Source organism: Passer domesticus, chromosome 24, assembly GCF_036417665.1.
Source record: "Passer domesticus isolate bPasDom1 chromosome 24, bPasDom1.hap1, whole genome shotgun sequence".
NCBI classification, from domain to species: Eukaryota; Metazoa; Chordata; class Aves; order Passeriformes; family Passeridae; genus Passer; species Passer domesticus.
In genome coordinates this window covers 2,816,769-2,832,619 of record NC_087497.1, presented here as the reverse complement: position 1 = coordinate 2,832,619, position 15,851 = coordinate 2,816,769, and the positions used below count along the sequence as shown (strand labels likewise).

General features: G+C 51.5%; 1 protein-coding gene across 1 annotated transcript; it reads right to left on the bottom strand.

Moving 5' to 3' along the window:
- Positions 1-10,970: 10,970 nt before the first annotated feature.
- On the bottom strand, positions 10,971-12,627 carry LOC135285734 (cbp/p300-interacting transactivator 3). Its single transcript, XM_064398333.1, has one exon. The coding sequence runs from the start codon at positions 12,357-12,359 to the stop codon at positions 11,745-11,747; it is 615 nt and encodes a 204-aa protein (XP_064254403.1). The 5' UTR covers positions 12,360-12,627; the 3' UTR covers positions 10,971-11,744.
- Between the last annotated feature and the right edge of the window lie 3,224 nt (positions 12,628-15,851).

Sequence of the window (15,851 nt, the reverse complement as noted above, 5' to 3'; positions counted from 1 at the left end):
GATGTTCGGAATTTCAGCAGGCAGCCGGCCACTCCAGGCCACAGGCCCTGAACACCAGTGCCATCCCTTTTCCCTGGCAAACAAAACTCGCCAGCCCAGGTTCCTGATGTCAGTTTGCAGGGGGCACTTGGCACTGCCAGGACAGCCCCAGTTGGAGGGGGTGGCAGGTTGCCTTTGGGAGACATCCAGTGCCATTTGGAATTTTAGGAGGTGGCAGCCCAGCAAAGGCACTTCCATGGCCCTGCTGGGTTCTTGGTCCAGGACAAAGGAGCCCTGCCAGGGTGAGGGCTGCAGTGACAGCCTGGCCTGGGGTCAGGAGGAGCCATGCTTCCAATACCGAGCAATCCTACAGCAATAATGCAAATGCTTGCAAATCAAGAGGAAAGGAACTTAAGAGAAAGATCCCTTTCTGCTCCCTTGTGCAGGAGTTGCATTTTAAGGAAAGTACATCCAGTCTATGAGTAAAACAACTGGGGTCATGCCCTGTAAGATCTTAAGAAGTCAGTGTATGTGTGCATAAAGTAAGAGTGTAAATATTTCTTTCAGAAATGCTCAGTACAACCAAAAATTTCTGATTTCAGAAGCATCCACACCAGGTCAAAAAGATGGTAAATATGGAGCAGGGCTGTGGATGAAACTTGTGTAATAGAGTAAGAGAAGGCTCCAGGGTGACCTTATTGTGGCCTTCCAGTGCCTGAAGGGGCTCCAGGAAAGTTGGAGAGGGATTTTGGCCAGGGGATGGAAGGACAGGACAAAGAGGAATGGCTTCCCACTGTTAGAGGGCAGGGGCAGATGGGATATTAGGAAAAAATTCTTCTCTGTGAGGGTGGTGAGACCCTGGAAAGGAAACTTTCCTGTCTGCCCACTCTGATGCCACTCTGGGAGTCACACTCATACCAACCTTCCACATAAATGGAAGTGGGAAGATGGGATAGGGGAGTTCATGGGGGAGGAAAGGGGTTTTGCAGGAGGAGTTAGAGTGACAGCGGTAGCTGTTGAGGGAATCCCCATGGTGCTGCTGTTCTTACAGTGTGTTTTGCTTCAGCAAGGAGGATTCACAGGGTGCTGGCTCCTCGCTCTGTGTTCTGAGGGTGCACAGTATGAAGATACCACCACCATTACACATACCCCACACATCCCTGTGTCTCTAGAGCAAACAGCGTGGCTGTGGAAAGGATGGGAGCCAGCACCTGCTTCTGAGAAGGCACCCCAGTGTTGTGAACTGCAGGACCCTCAGCACTCAACACCCAGGTCTTGGCACTCTGCACCTGAACTCCCCACCCAGCACCCAGCACCTGGCACCCGCATCCCACACTTGACACCCCGCACTCAGCAGCATTCCACACCCAGCACCCAGCACCTGGCACCCCAAACCCTGCTCCCCACAACCTCCATCCTGCACTTGACACCCCACACGCAGCACCTAGCACCCCAAACCCTGCTCCCCACAACCTCCATCCTGCACTTGACACCCCACACCCAGCACCCGGCACCCCAAACCCTGCTCCCCACAACCTCCATCCTGCACTTGACACCCCGCACTCAGCAGCACCCCATACCCAGCGCTCAGTACCCAGCACCTGGCACCCCAAAACCTGCATCCAACACTTGACATCCTGCACTCAGCACCTTGAACCTAGAGCTCAGTACCCAGCACCTGGCACCACAGAACCCACTCCCCAAAACCTGCATCCCGCACTTGACACTCCGCACTCAGCACCCCGCACCCAGCACTCAGTACCCACCACCTGGCACCCCGGTCCCCACAACCCACATCCCGCACTTGACACCCTGCACTCAGCACCTAGCACCCCAAACCCTGCTCCCCACAACCTCCATCCTGCACTTGACACCCCACACTCAGCACCCCACACCCAGCACTCAGTACCCAGCACCTGGCACCCCAAACCCTGCTCCCCACAACCTCCATCCTGCATTTGACACCCTGCACTCAGCAGCACCCCACACCCAGCACTCAGTACCCAGCATCTGACACCCCGGTCCCCACAACCCACAACCCACACTTGACACCCCGCACTCAGCACCTTGCACCTAGAGCTCAGTACCCAGCACCTGGCATCCCCAAAACCCGCTCCCCAAAACCTGCATCCAGCACTTAACACCCCGCACTCAGCACCCAGCACCTGGCACCCCAAACCCTGCTCCCCACAACCTCCATCCTGCACTTGACACCCCGCACTCAGCAGCACCCCAGACCCAGCGCTCAGTACCCAGTGTCTGGCACCCCAATCCCTGCTCCCCACAACCTGCACCTGACACCCCGCACTCAGCACCCCAGACGCAAGCTCAGTACCCAGCACCTGGCATCCCGTACCCAGCTCCCCGCACTCCGCTCCCCGTTCCCCGCTCCCCGCTCCCCGCACTCCGCTCCCCGTTCCCCGCACCCCGCTCCCCGCACTCCGCTCCCCGCTCCCCGCACCCCGCTCCCCGCACTCCGCTCCCCGCTCCCCGCACTCCGCTCCCCGTTCCCCGCACTCCGCTCCCGCAGCGCTGGGGCCGGACAGGTCGGTGGCTCTCGCCCAGTGCCGCGAGGGGGCAGCAGCGCCCCGCGGGAGTTCCCGGGTGGCCCCGAGGGGCCCTGGGTGGCCCAGGGTGGCTCTGGGTGCCGGGGACCCTTCTGCCCACTCTGGCTCTGTCAGCACCACGGCTGATTAGCGGTGCCCGTACCAGGGCGAGGTCACCACAGACGGCCCCCAAACAATCACCCCGCAGCACCTGAGCGTCCCTCCTGATTTGGGGACAGCCACGCTGGCATGGGGAGGACAGGCTGATCACACCCTGTCCGTACTTTTCTGCTTTACACTGGCTACTCCAAAGAGCTGAATTCAGGATGCTGCCGTGGCAGTGGACCCAGCTATAGACAGGGCTGTTCTTCCCCTCCACCCCTATCAATGGCAATTCTCTCCTGTCCCTTCCAGCCCCTTTGCACTGGGCATCACAGTAGTTGTGGGTTCTCAGAGGTGAAGACAAAAGGAAAAATCAGTGTGTGCTTTCCCAAAAGTGCCAAGATTCCAGAAAGTGTGTCTTCACTAGAGAGGTCTGAGAGCTATTTTGAGTTAGACAAGTCCATAAGGAAGTTCCCGTGGGGCTCTGCTGGGCTGAGCTCCCAGTGCTCAGAGCAGAAGCTGCAGGCTCCCTCCCATTGCTCCTAGCTCTCTTGTTGCCAGTCTCACACTGAATGCCAGAGCATTCACCTGTTTTTCCTCTAGGATACCATGTATGTCTCCAGTAGTCCAGCTCAGGTGATTTGTGGAAGTGTGGTAATGATCTTTAATGAGAGGCTGTGCCCTCACACCCTGGGCACTATTCCAGTATGCTCAACCCCTCTTGAACATAACCCAGGTCAGCAGTCCAGAAACGAGGGCCCTGATTGCACATCCTGTGTTAACGAGCCTGCCTTCTGCCTGGTGACCACGTCAAAACTGCCACAAACATTTCTGTGGAGGATGTGACTCAGGGTCTGCTGCCTGCCTCCCCGACGGCTGAGGGGACCCCAGCTGTGCCCTAAATGCTGGAGCTTGCTGAGCACACGAAGGCAGGTTTTGCATGGGAAGATAAGGAGGGCTTTTTTCAGCCCTGAAAGCTGTTTATTCTTTGCAGCGTACTGACACCAGAACGGAAAGGGCCTTTTCCTGAAACTGGCTATTTATAAACAGCCTGTGGTGCAGAGCCTTCCCTTGCAGGGGGGCAGGGACTCTTGCAGCTTTTCTTTTGCTGCCTTGAGCTCACCCAGAGATCCTTCAGACAGGAGTGAATAGAGCAGGTCTTGTTGCCCATCTGTTGGAGGCACACTCCAGTACCAACAGCTTGTGGTAACTCTTTGGAAATGTCAGACTCCAGTGAGTACCTAATTCAGCCCTAAATCCCTTGGCTGTGCACTTGGGGCTGTTCACAGCCCTGAATTCTTACGAAGGCTTTGCAGGAGAAATTGGCCATTTGTGGCAGTTGTGCCTTCAATGTGTGACACAGCTGGGCTTGTCCAAAGGGGCAGATCCCCGTGGTGCAAGGGCAGAAGTCAGGAGCACTTGTAGCTCTATCTTTCAAAGATGCTGAACAGTGCAGTGTTCACTGCATCCACACATACCAGAGGTGGGATTTGGCTGCTCCAAGAGGTCTAAAACACAGCCTTGGCTAGCTTTGCTTCTCTGTTGTGTGAGTCAGCACAGGCAGGCAGTCAGGACAGCCACAAACCCATGGCTCAAGCACACAGAGCAAATTTATTCCCATTACTGAGCTGTCCCAGGGATCCCCAAAGCAACATCCAGGCAGAGGTACACAAACTTGGTCCATGCTGGAGGAACACGGGTCTGCTGCTTACACTGCTTTATCAAGAGTTATTCCCAGCTGCAAGGTCAATTGAGCATTTGCAATCCTCCTCACCAGCCTTCTTCTTTTAACCCATTCCTTCCAACACCTGTGAAAGGAGAGAAATAGTCACCTTCAAATCTCATCTCCATGAGATGCCTTTCTTTGGATTTTAGCCAGTTTGTGTTGGGATGCTGGGCAACACTCTCCCTCCCTCCCTGTTTTTGCCCCAGCAGGCCAGTGGCTCTGTGGGCAGTGCTGAGTTCCTCTTCCTTCAGGGACACTGGGATCCTCTTTTGAACCCTGCCAGAAATTCTGAGGAAGCTACAGCTATGTTTAGTTATTAAAATTACTGTTCCTTTCCTTACCTAGCTGTGCCCTCTTGACAAACCAGGTTTGCTCTTGGCACTGCTCAGAGTACTGCAGCATTACCTGTTTTCTCCCACCTGTAGGGATGTGATGGCTTTTGGTTGTGTCTCTAACCCAGAAGTGTGCCTGGCAAAGCACCTGCCACAGGGGCTTGGCTGAGAATTAAAGAATTAAATAAAATCCTCTGTCCCCTTCTGGAGTTTGTTTTGTGCTGTTGAAGAAAGACAGATGTGTGCAGAGGGATGGGGAGAGGATGGGGCAGATACACAGCTCTTCAGCATGCAGGGAGAGTGATATTTCCATGGGGAAATCTGCTTTTAGCAGCTGAAGCAGCAAGGATGGACCATGGATCAGAGCCAGCAGCGTGGGAGATCAGAAAACTGTTGCCTTGAGGTCTCTTCACCCCCCTGGTATTTCAGTGGTCATAAGCAGGTCATGAATGTTTGTAGCAGGCTGAACTTGCAGAATTCCCTGGAAATGTGAACTCAGGGATATTTTTGGCAAATCTGGAAAGGAAATAATAATCCATCCGGAGGCTGCAGGATGCAGCACAGCCCCTGCACATGGAAAGGTCCCACTGCCTCTGAGCTGCACACATACAATGGACATGGGACTTGGCTGACTTGTCAAAACTTTCCTCAACTCACTACAGTGCCTTGCAATCAACTGAATTTTGTATTTACAGTTGAAACAGGAAAAGCAGGACTTGGTCCATACCTTGGTGTAGCAATTATGAAGCAACCTAACGGCAGACTGTAACCAGCATCTGGAAATCGGGAGTGTTGTAACGTGCTGAACAACGACGTGCCCCAGAAGAGCCCCTCAGCATCAAATACTGCTGAGAGGGACCACAGTGTAAGCACTGGCTTTCTAAACAGCAGCACATTATCAAAGACTTGAGGTGCAGAACCCTCTTTTCCCTCTTCTTCAGGGCAGAGGTTGATCTGGGAATTGGGTTGGGATCAGATGCTTGCGAAAGCAGTCACTTGCACAGCTTTTACATTGGGCTTAATCCTTTTTCTCTGGAATATCACTTGGATTTAGCAAAGAGCTGCTTTCCCTAATCCCTATTCATGCAGAGACATGTGGAGGCTCCTGGGAATCCTTGCTGCACTAGGAAATTGGGTTCAGCAAAGTGGGAATTCTCCCTGGGAATACTCCACAGTGGGATCCTCAGTTATTGCTGCAGAGGCACTCCAGCAGAGTCCAGCTGTAACAAATCACATGTAGGATCCCAGAGACATCCTCATCAGCATGTGCTTGTGACTTGGGGATCTGGAAGAGGCAACAACACAGATGTTTCTGGCATTGACACAGCCAGACTTAACTCTGGTTTCTGTTGTGATCAACTAAAGACCTGGTACATGGGATGCCCTGCCTGGTCCCCTCCTCTGAAGGTATTCTGCCTCATTGTGGCAGCTGTGAGACTCTTTTTCTTGTCTTTGCCATTGGCTTCTTGAATCTAAATTGCTCCTTTTCCTTGGCAGTGTGATTGTCAGGGAGTCCATGGTAACAGACAATAATCAAGGGGCTCAGTGCTGTCCAAATGCAGAGTGTGATGGAGTCACGCTTTCCTTGGGAGCTGACGCCTGCCTCTGGCCACATACCCCGGGAAAAGTGCTGGGACATAGGGAGGGACTTTCCTGTGAGACAGTCCCTGTTCTGATGTGCAGAGCATTCCCTGGACTCTGCTGCAGGTGCCAGTGTTTGGGGGATGGGTACCCTTAGCAGCCAGCTTGTATTTGAGGCAGGTGCTGTGACTTGTTTTGGGAACTGCTCAGGATGACCTCAGGCACAGACATAGTTTTATTTTTATAAGTTGTCAGTATTTGACCAGGAACATCTCCAGTTTTCTAGAGGAGAAAACCACATCTGAGACAGTTCTGTTGTAGCCAAGAACATGAAAGCTATTTGAATATTTCTTAGTAACTGTGCTTTGGAGTTTTAGGGTGAGGTAAATTGTAAAATCCCCTTTCTTCCTCACCCCTGTGGAAATCCAGAGGATTCATGGGCAAAGTCAAGATGTCATAAGAAAACTGTATTCTTTGGCTGTTTTGAGTAGGAACAAACCATCCCCAGAAGTGTGCTGCAGAATAACAGAGGAAAGCTTCCCCCTGCTCAAGGAAACTCAGACAGGTTTTTCTCTAGAAGCTTGAGAAGACAGTGGTGCAGAAACTGAGGTGCCAAGATGGCAGCATGAGGAAGAGGAGCAGATGGGACTCCTCACTCCAAACTTTTGAGGCAAATGCAAACCGAGCAATACAGGGTTTAAAAAATGAAGAAGCAGAGCCCTAAAACTAAAACAAGGGTCCAAACAAATCCCATCCCCTGAAGTTTTTAAAATCTGCCTGGACAAAGCCCTGGGCAACCTGCCCTTCCTCTGAATGCAGTCCTGCTTGGAGCAGGGGATTGGACTGAGTGACCTCAAAAGGTCCCTTCCAGTCTAAATATTTCTGTGGTTCTGTGATGGATGTTTGAAATATAGAACAGCCAGACCTAATTATAGCATTGGCAAAATCCATGACACATCCATCTACAGCTTAAACCAGGGCTGTTCCCTCCCCCATCCCATCAAGCTAGAAACAGGGCAGAAAAAGGTGATCACAATCTACAACACACAGTGGTTCTTAGGGAGACACTCAAGAGGGAACATCTCAGGAGCTCCAAAATCATTACTAATGTGGAGAAGATTAACAAGAAATTATTGGGAATTTGGGGACACAGAACAAAGTGAGGGGGTGGCAGGTTTAAAATAAAGCGGATCTTAGAGAGCTTAAGCTTCTTACAAAGACCTTGATTTCTCCCCTGTGGATTTTATTGGCACAAAGATATCACTGAAGGAAAACGTATCTATGAATTAAAAACAAACAAACAAACCCAACCAAACAAAAAACCAAACAAATACAAAAAAAATCAACCTCAAAAAACCCCCAAAACAAAACAAACATTACCCTGTTTCTGAGTCAGGAGATCTTTTGAGCCACAGATCAGTGATTTTGGCCATACAGAAATGTTTGGTATCCCCAAGGGTCCATGTACCTCCTATACTGTCAGAAAGAGCTTCAATGAGCTACACATTGCCTGCAGAAACACCTCTGTTTACTCGGGTTTGACCCTGGCCTCTGCTCAACTTGCAGAGATCAGCAGACATCTCCCATCACACTTGGGAAAAGAATTCCCTGTCACCTTCTCCTTTCACTTACATTATAAACTTCTGTTATTATTTTATTTCTGTTACTACATTATAAGCTTCTTCCTGACTGCAGAGTCCCAAGCTATTCTGTGGCTTCTTTTGAGAAACATTACCTCAGTTGTTTCTTCTTTCTCTACTATTTCTCTAGTTTTACATTATCATTTTTCTATAAATAGACCAGAATTTTTGACAATTCACCATCATGGGTCAGAATTGTCAGCTGGTTCTGTAGGGCATTCACTGTTTGATTTTACTTTTCATTCATCTTATGATTTTCTAGCCTTCCTTCTGCTTGTCTGGCTCCTCCTGAACAGCAAGCTGAGATTTTTCATAGAAACATTAATTGTCCCAGTAAGATCTTTGCTGAGTTTACAGCCCAGCACTGCATGAAGTCAAGGAGGATTAACCTCTAGCCATCATTTTGTATTTACCAGGCATTGCTCATGTTATTGCCTGGCCACTCACTGTTAGCAGATCCTTCACCAGCTCTGCACCAGACTTTCACCTTTGCAACTCTACATCACCCTGAGCTATCAACAAACTTCATCAGCCCTAGAGCACGTGGTAAGAGACAGGCATGTGGAGAAAGGCCTTGTCTTTCTGTGCTTTCACACCCATGCTCCCAGAGGCTGCCTCAAGCCCTGGGTATTACACAAACAGCTACAAAACCTATTTGGAGAGTTACAGAGGCTCCAGCCTAGGTGAGGGGACACGTGGGGTTTGAGAACCTCCATTCTTCACAATACAGCAAGTAATCTCCTGGTAGCTCAGAGGAGAGGTGCTTGTGTGTAAATAAGCTCTCCATGTGAGGAGTTCACTTATGTGCCCTCAAAGCTCCCAAAGTGACAGGCACTGGCACTGTCACTGAGTGTGCAGTGCTCTGCAGAGCCTGTCAGTCCCTACCAGAGCTTTGGGGTCACCCTGCTGCCCTCCTGCCTGCTGTGGGGACAGAGAGCTCAGTGTCAGCTGGATGGGAAAAGCAGAACTCAGCCCTGTTACATTTTTGGTGACCTTTGAGGACCTCGCCTGCAGACCCAGGTAGCTGGGCTGTCCCATTGTGCCACCTGGCACCTCTGTTCAGTCACCCTGCCAGGGGACCTGGGCAGGCAGGGTGCACCACACAGCTGAGTGCAGAGGGAGACCTGAGCTGGCCAAGCTGCAGCTTGTGCTGCTGTACAGGTCCTGTGTGCCTGAACAAAGCATACAGAGCCTGCAGCACGAAGGTGCAGGGGCAAACTGCACCTGAACTAAGAAAGCATTGCAAAGGAAACGATCACAGCACTTGGCCAGTCCAGCCCAGACAGAAAAATAAACAGGCTTCTAGCAGAATAAGTGGTTTTGACCTGGATTTTCTAGAAAATCACAGACTGACCACACTTATCAGGGTCTTTTGGGGAATGGGAGTGACATACTCAAGAAGCATTGAAGTAACCTCAACTGAGCCTGCTGGGACAGACTCCCAAGAAAATCCTGACCGTGAACCCCCAGTCACTCCACATCCCTGGTTGTGGATGTTCCTGTACTGACTTAAATCAGCAGCACCTTTCCCAGCACAGTGCACAGCCCTCAGAGAGGATGTGCAGACATGTTCCTCTGGCCATCATGTGCAAAGTGCTTATCACACAGAAACCTGGTCCTGGTGAAGCTCTGCAGAAATTGCTGAGTTGATAGTCCTCATCTGTGGGATGGACACAGCTCCCACTTGTAACTGGGACACTGTAGGTCACAGTGGTGTGTACCACAGAGCCTACACCCCCCAACAAGAACTGACAGCCTAGAATCTTGTGATTGAATTACTTTTATTCTGAGTAATAAAACTCACTGCTTACCTACAACCTGCAGCTACACAGAGACAACAAAGTTCTTCCAGGTCTCCAACCATTGTCACAGAGCTGACAGCCCAAGCAGGGCTCTCCCACCTTCAAGAAAAGCCCCAGCAGTTATTTTTTGACCAGGTTCCCAGACTGTACAGGCATAACCACCAAAAGGGTGAGACTTTAAGAACTGGTCTTGAGTTGTGCAAGGAACAAGACAGGGGACATTGACAGTTCAAAGTGGTTCAGCCATTGCAATACTATCATCCATAGCCCCATTACTGCAGGAAAGGAACACTTAGGTGTATCCCTACTCTGCAAAGGAACTGGCTGGAAACCCTTTAAAAAGGAAAATCCAAGCCCTGTAAGAGTAGGAGAGCAATGGCTGTTTGATTTTTAGAGCCTTTGTGGCATAGAAAACTGCAGCACAGAGCTGCAGCCCAGCTATCAGAGGTGCACTCAGTCTGGAAGGAGCTACCACCCACTTGTCCAAGCAACTCTAAATGAACTTTAAGTCTTTTCCAACCACTCTAGGATTCTATCACCTGGCTCAGCCACCAAAACCAGTGATTCTGCTACAAAGCAACACCATCCACATCTGTAATTTCTCCTCAGTACAGAAAAGGAGCATCTCATCCTCCCAGCCACACTTCAAGGACTTAGTGCCAAGCATTAAACTAGAAACCCAATCCTTCCAACTCGAGTATCAGGTGGGGCACACAAGTGACCGAGCCTACAGCGCACCAGCAGGAGCAAAGGCAACGCTTCTCCCAGTGGTCCACACTGCAGCAACCTGGAGACGGCCACTGAACAAATGCACACGGGAGATATTTCAGCTTTTATTCGCAAATCCATCTGTACATTGACTCGCCGAGTGGCAGCTGCCAGGGGCCGGCAGCACCAGGGGGCAGCAGCAACCAGGAGCTTCCCCAGCGCCGGGAAACAGGAGCCAGCGGAGGAAACCAAACCCCCCCGGCTTTTGCATCTCACCTCCTCTGAGCAAGGGAATTGGAAATCGAGTCATCTTTATCACATTCAGAAAGGTGTTGGGTTTAGAGTCCTGCGCGTTCAGCATAACGATCTCGAGTTGAAGTGGCTATTCTGCAGAGCAGCTTGAAAACTATCCCAGGCTTGCTTTGCCCAAAGCCAGCATCTTAAAGCTGCAGTACTCTCCAGGCATCTTTCCCAGCAGTCCCAAAGCCAAATAACAAAAGGAGCCCTTGCAAATAAATAATCACAGGAAAATAAATAAGATTAGAACTGAAATATACAGTTACATGGTCTTTATTTGGTTTCAGAGGTGGAAAAAAGTGGAGCCAGACTGCAGCTTTAAGCCTCATGCCTGAATCAACCTCAAACACTTGGTAAATTTTACAGCTGATTAGCAGTACAGGTCCGAGATCTGAAGTTCCACGGAGATGAACATTTAGGCACAAACGCACACCCTTCCCCAAGGCATACTTTATTTTTGCGAATTAGAAAAAAGCCTGCTATGGGGAAGTGCCCCTTCCCGAGCTGAACAGACATGACTGAAGACCTATTTACTGTCACAGTAAAACATCCCAACAAAAAACTAACCCCACCCATGGTTGCAAGGGAAAACTGGTTCAAACCATGCACCAGGGAGACAATTCTCTCTCAGGATCCTTCAACTCCACTGGCACCACAGAATCCACGAGTAAATCCAGCTACCAGCAGGGCTGCCAGCTGCCTATCGCTTCTTGTGCTCCAAGCCTAGTTGAGGAAAGTCATAAGTCCATTATTTCTACTTAAGCCAGAAATCCTGTTAATGTCATTCAGAGGCAGTTCTTGATCTGCTCTCTGCTTGGGGTGCACCAACCCCCTCTCCAGAAACTCCCACACAGAAAAAACACACAGAAGAGAAAAGCAATCCATTGCAAGCCAGTGTCCGATGATTGTCCCTTTGGGGAGGGCAGGAATCCAGGACAGGGCAAGGCAGGGGAAGGGAGGAGGATGGCAGGTGGGGAGAAGTTAGAAACAAACTCAAAACCATCAAGACACAAGGAGGAGCTCAAAGCCCCTCAACAGCTGATGGCACTGGGTTGCTGTTTGCTAACAAAGTCTGAAATGAAGTCGAACTCGTTCTGTCCCAAGAATAACTCCGGCAGCTCCTGAATCCGGTCCAACCCCAGTTCCAGGACAAGCGATGTCAAGACCTCCTCATCTATAAGATCAGTGTCCATAACATTCAATGTCAGCGCTGGTGAGGGCATGTGCTGCACGCCCGGGTGCTGGCCCGGCCCCACTCTGTACTGCTGGGCACCCGCTGCCATGGGCCCGTTGCTCATGCCCAGCGGGTGGCCCTGGTACTGGGTGTTGAGTTTTTGTAGGTGCATGCTGGCCATGAGCTGCTGCGTGCCCACCGGCCCCATGTACTGCTGCTGCTGGCCGGGGCCATTGAACATCATTGCGTTCTGCATCTGGTGGTGGCCCATCTGTCCGCTGAGGCTGGCTCTCGGCCTCATGGCACCGTCCATGGCAGCCCCTCCGTAGGGCATCATCTGAGCGGCGGCAGGCAGCGTCCTCAGCACATGCTGCCCGTGCTGCGGGGGTCCCTGCAGCCCGCTCACCCCCATGCGGTAGCCCTGCAGCCCGGCGCCGCCGTGGCTCATCGGCATCATCATATGCTCGGCCATGGCTCCAGCTCCCTGCGAGACGACAGCGGCTCGGCCACGGCTCCCGGGGACGGCCCCGCGTCCCGCTCCCGCCGAGGCTCCGACAGAAGGTCCCGGCGAGCCCCCACCTCCGCCCGGGGGAAGGCTCCGCTCCGCTCGCTCCGCGGGGTCCGCAGCGGGGGAGCCCCGCCAGGAGCCGGGCTGTGCCCGCGGTACGCACCGGTCCGGGCTCCGGCGGGCAGCGGCTCCCCTGTCCGGCCGGGCTGCGCTCAGCTCCGCGGCTCGGCTGCGCTGGGCTGGCCGCGACGCGCTCCCGCACTTATAGCGGGCGGGCGGGGGCGGCCCCGGCGCCCATTGGAGCGCGGCGGGCGGGAGGGAGGGAAGGAGGGAGGCGCGGCGAGCTCGGTCCTGCCTCTGCTCAGCTCTGTCGGCTCGGCAGTCCCGCCGCTGCATCCTTCTGGCACCGCGAGCAGCACGCCGTCAGCTCTCTGCTGTCACCTCTCCGGTGCCTTCCTCCTCACAGTGCCACTGCCCAAGTCTTTGCACCCACTGACACACCGAGCCTCGGGTCCCACCTGTTTACGCTGAAGGATGCACCTTTGTCAGGTGCTCCCGTGGCCGAGAACAGCTGGTGGCATCAGCTGCGTGCTTGGTTACTCGATCAGAAATATCCTCCTAGCAAGGATGCACCAACCTTCCAAACACAGGTAGTACTGGGGATATTGTACACACAGGAGTTTGCTGCTATAACTGTCTGCAGCAGTGCCTTTGTCACCTCTGAGGTCAGCTCTGTCTCAGTGCCCACCTGCTGAGCTTTGCTAGCCAAATTATATCACCATGGGTGTCGACTACAGCAGCTCTGCTGCTCTCTTCAGGACAGGGTTCCAGTACTGCATGAAAGAACAGCAGCGATCTTCCTTGTCTGCTTTGTGTGTTGAAGGAACCTAGAGACTTCCTTATAAAAGGAACTTGTATTAGTGTTGCATAGTTACCTGCTTGGAAAGCACGGAATGACACAGTTCAGCTTGCTTCCCCAACTTCATTCTTTGTCTCTGTCCTCTCCCAGACAGCTCTTAACCACAGCATTACAGACCACGGCCCTGGTAGTGACAGACACAGCTTTTCTGCTGGCTTGGAGCAGGTTATTTGTGGAGTTTTAAGTGTTCTGCATATTCAGGGTACTCGCAGACCCTCATGAGGAAAGGTCTATGTCAGGCAGCATGAGCACCTTAGGGGAGTTCTGAGCCATGGTACTGACCCAAAAGGGTTACTTTTAAGGAATATTTCTGTATCAAAACACTTTAAACCAGCAGCTCAGAGCAGGGAACACCTGGGAGCCTTCATCAGCAGCCAGGAATGGAAAGTGTCTTCTCTTATCTGGACAGAGCACAGGGCTATAAATCTCCAGGATGTTCTGGGAGCTGCATTTGTTTGTGCCACCTTCTGCCTTGTTAGGCGGCTGGGATAGGTTTCAGGTGTTGTTGGTGAGCCTCTAGCTGATGAATCAGTTAGTTAATTGTTCATTATAATTACGTAATGATTGTTTTTTAACTCTAGAGATTTTGACAAATGCATTTTTAGTACTAATAAACACACGCTCACATACATATACTTGCCTGCCTACAAGTTCACATGCAGATGCACACCCAGGTGAGGAATAAATGCTAGGGGAGTGTCTGCCTGGTCTTTTCAGAGGCATCCAGCCATGAAAACATCTCTCACTTGGAGGAGAGGTGTGGCGTGTCCTGCAAGACCTGGGCAGGGGCAGGAATTCTTGGACAGGAGTAACAGGTGGGAAAGGGCTCTGTACAGCATTTGCATTACTGAAGGCCCCAAAGGTGGTAAATTGCCCTTCATTTTGGAAACAAATCAGCCGATGACAGAACACTCTTGCTGAACACCAATGGGAAGGTCCTCTCTGTCTCTATCCTCTCTCATGCCCCTTCTCCTGCAAGGGTGAGACCAATCAGCTGCTCATCCAGTCTGAGAAGAATTTGACCAGAAATAGAGCTGTGTGCCAGCCTTGTGCCATTGCCCCTAAATATTTCCCCAGCATGACCTGGGGTGTTTGAGAAGAACCAGTGCCTGCAGGAAGGGAAGGGCACAGGGGGATGGGATGATGGGAAGCATGGCAGTGGGCAGAGGTGTCCAGAGAGCCACAGCTTCCATGTTTGCCATGTGTGTGCCAATTTCCTGTGCTCTGTGTCCTGAGGGCTCCCTGTTCTTGAACCAGGAGTATTTTATTTTACAGGGACCAGCTTAGACAGGCCTGCTGCAATTCACATTGCCCCAGCTGCTGGCTGGGGAGCAGAGCTGGGAAAGGACTGACCAGTTCTGGCAGCACCCCTCTCTGCTCTTTTTGGCCCAGAACAACCAGTGGGTCCTTGTTGTGCTCAGGTCTTGAGGATTAAGGACCCAAACCACTGCAGCCATGTACAAACACTGTGTGTGACCCATCTAACCTCAGGCTTGTGTCTCTGCCCTGCCATCTGTCATCAGCCCAAGGACAGACTGGCCTTTCTGGGGAGGCAGATACACTGCCACATCCAGCCCTTGGGCTCTTGGTCAGTGAGCCCTGACTGAAGTCACCACATCAGCCGCCTCCATCAGGGTGTCAGTCATGGCTTCCTGGCATGGGACTTCCCAATGTCTTGGGGTGATCCTATGATGATATTTTATTCCCTAATAGTTTGCTTTATGCCCAGAATTGGCTGCTGTAGCTTTATGATGGACCTGGGATAGGGTGGGGAGCCTTGGGCTCCTGTGTGGTTTGGCTCAAACCCTCTCTCTCTTTCCAGTGTGCTGGGGCTGTGGTGTGCACCAGAACATTGTTCCTTTTGTTGGATAAGTTTTTTTGCTTGCTTGAAGCAAGAAGTTTTTAATTTCCTTCCCCTAGCCTGGAGGCTGTATTGGGAATCCTCTTGCCAGCTTTTTGTTATTTTTTTTTTTTTCCTTGAACTGCTTCAGCTTTGATTTATTTTTTTTTTATTTTTTTTTGGTCTATCTGGCGAGCTGCTGGGGGACCACCCTGAACCTGAGACCTTGGAGAAGCTGCACCAACGAGAAAGGACACTAGAACCCACCAGCATGCCTGCTGTGAGGAGACCCAGCAAGGTTCCCATCTCTTCTGCCCGAGCACTGTGTGAGCTCCTGTTCCTCCCCTTCCCTGAGACAAAGGGGGGCAGCTGCCATCCACATGGGCTGGGGAGGGGTGGGGGTTAAGGTTTTGAAATTTTGATATTTAGCATTTATTCAATCCTTTCCTGTGCCTTGCAGGCACCCCTTTGTTTTTCGGTTTGCCTTTTTTTTTTTTTTTAAATAAACAGTTTCGTTAGATTTTTTTTCACTTTCACCCACTGGTATTTGTTTCTCATTAGAAAAAGGGATTACTGGAACACTTCTCTTTAGAGGAAACACTCATTTCAGAGTGTCTTCTTCTGAATTTGTCTCCAAACCAAGACACCCAGGTCTCTACTGTACTGGTACCATCAGCCCTGTGTCACCAAGGGTGCA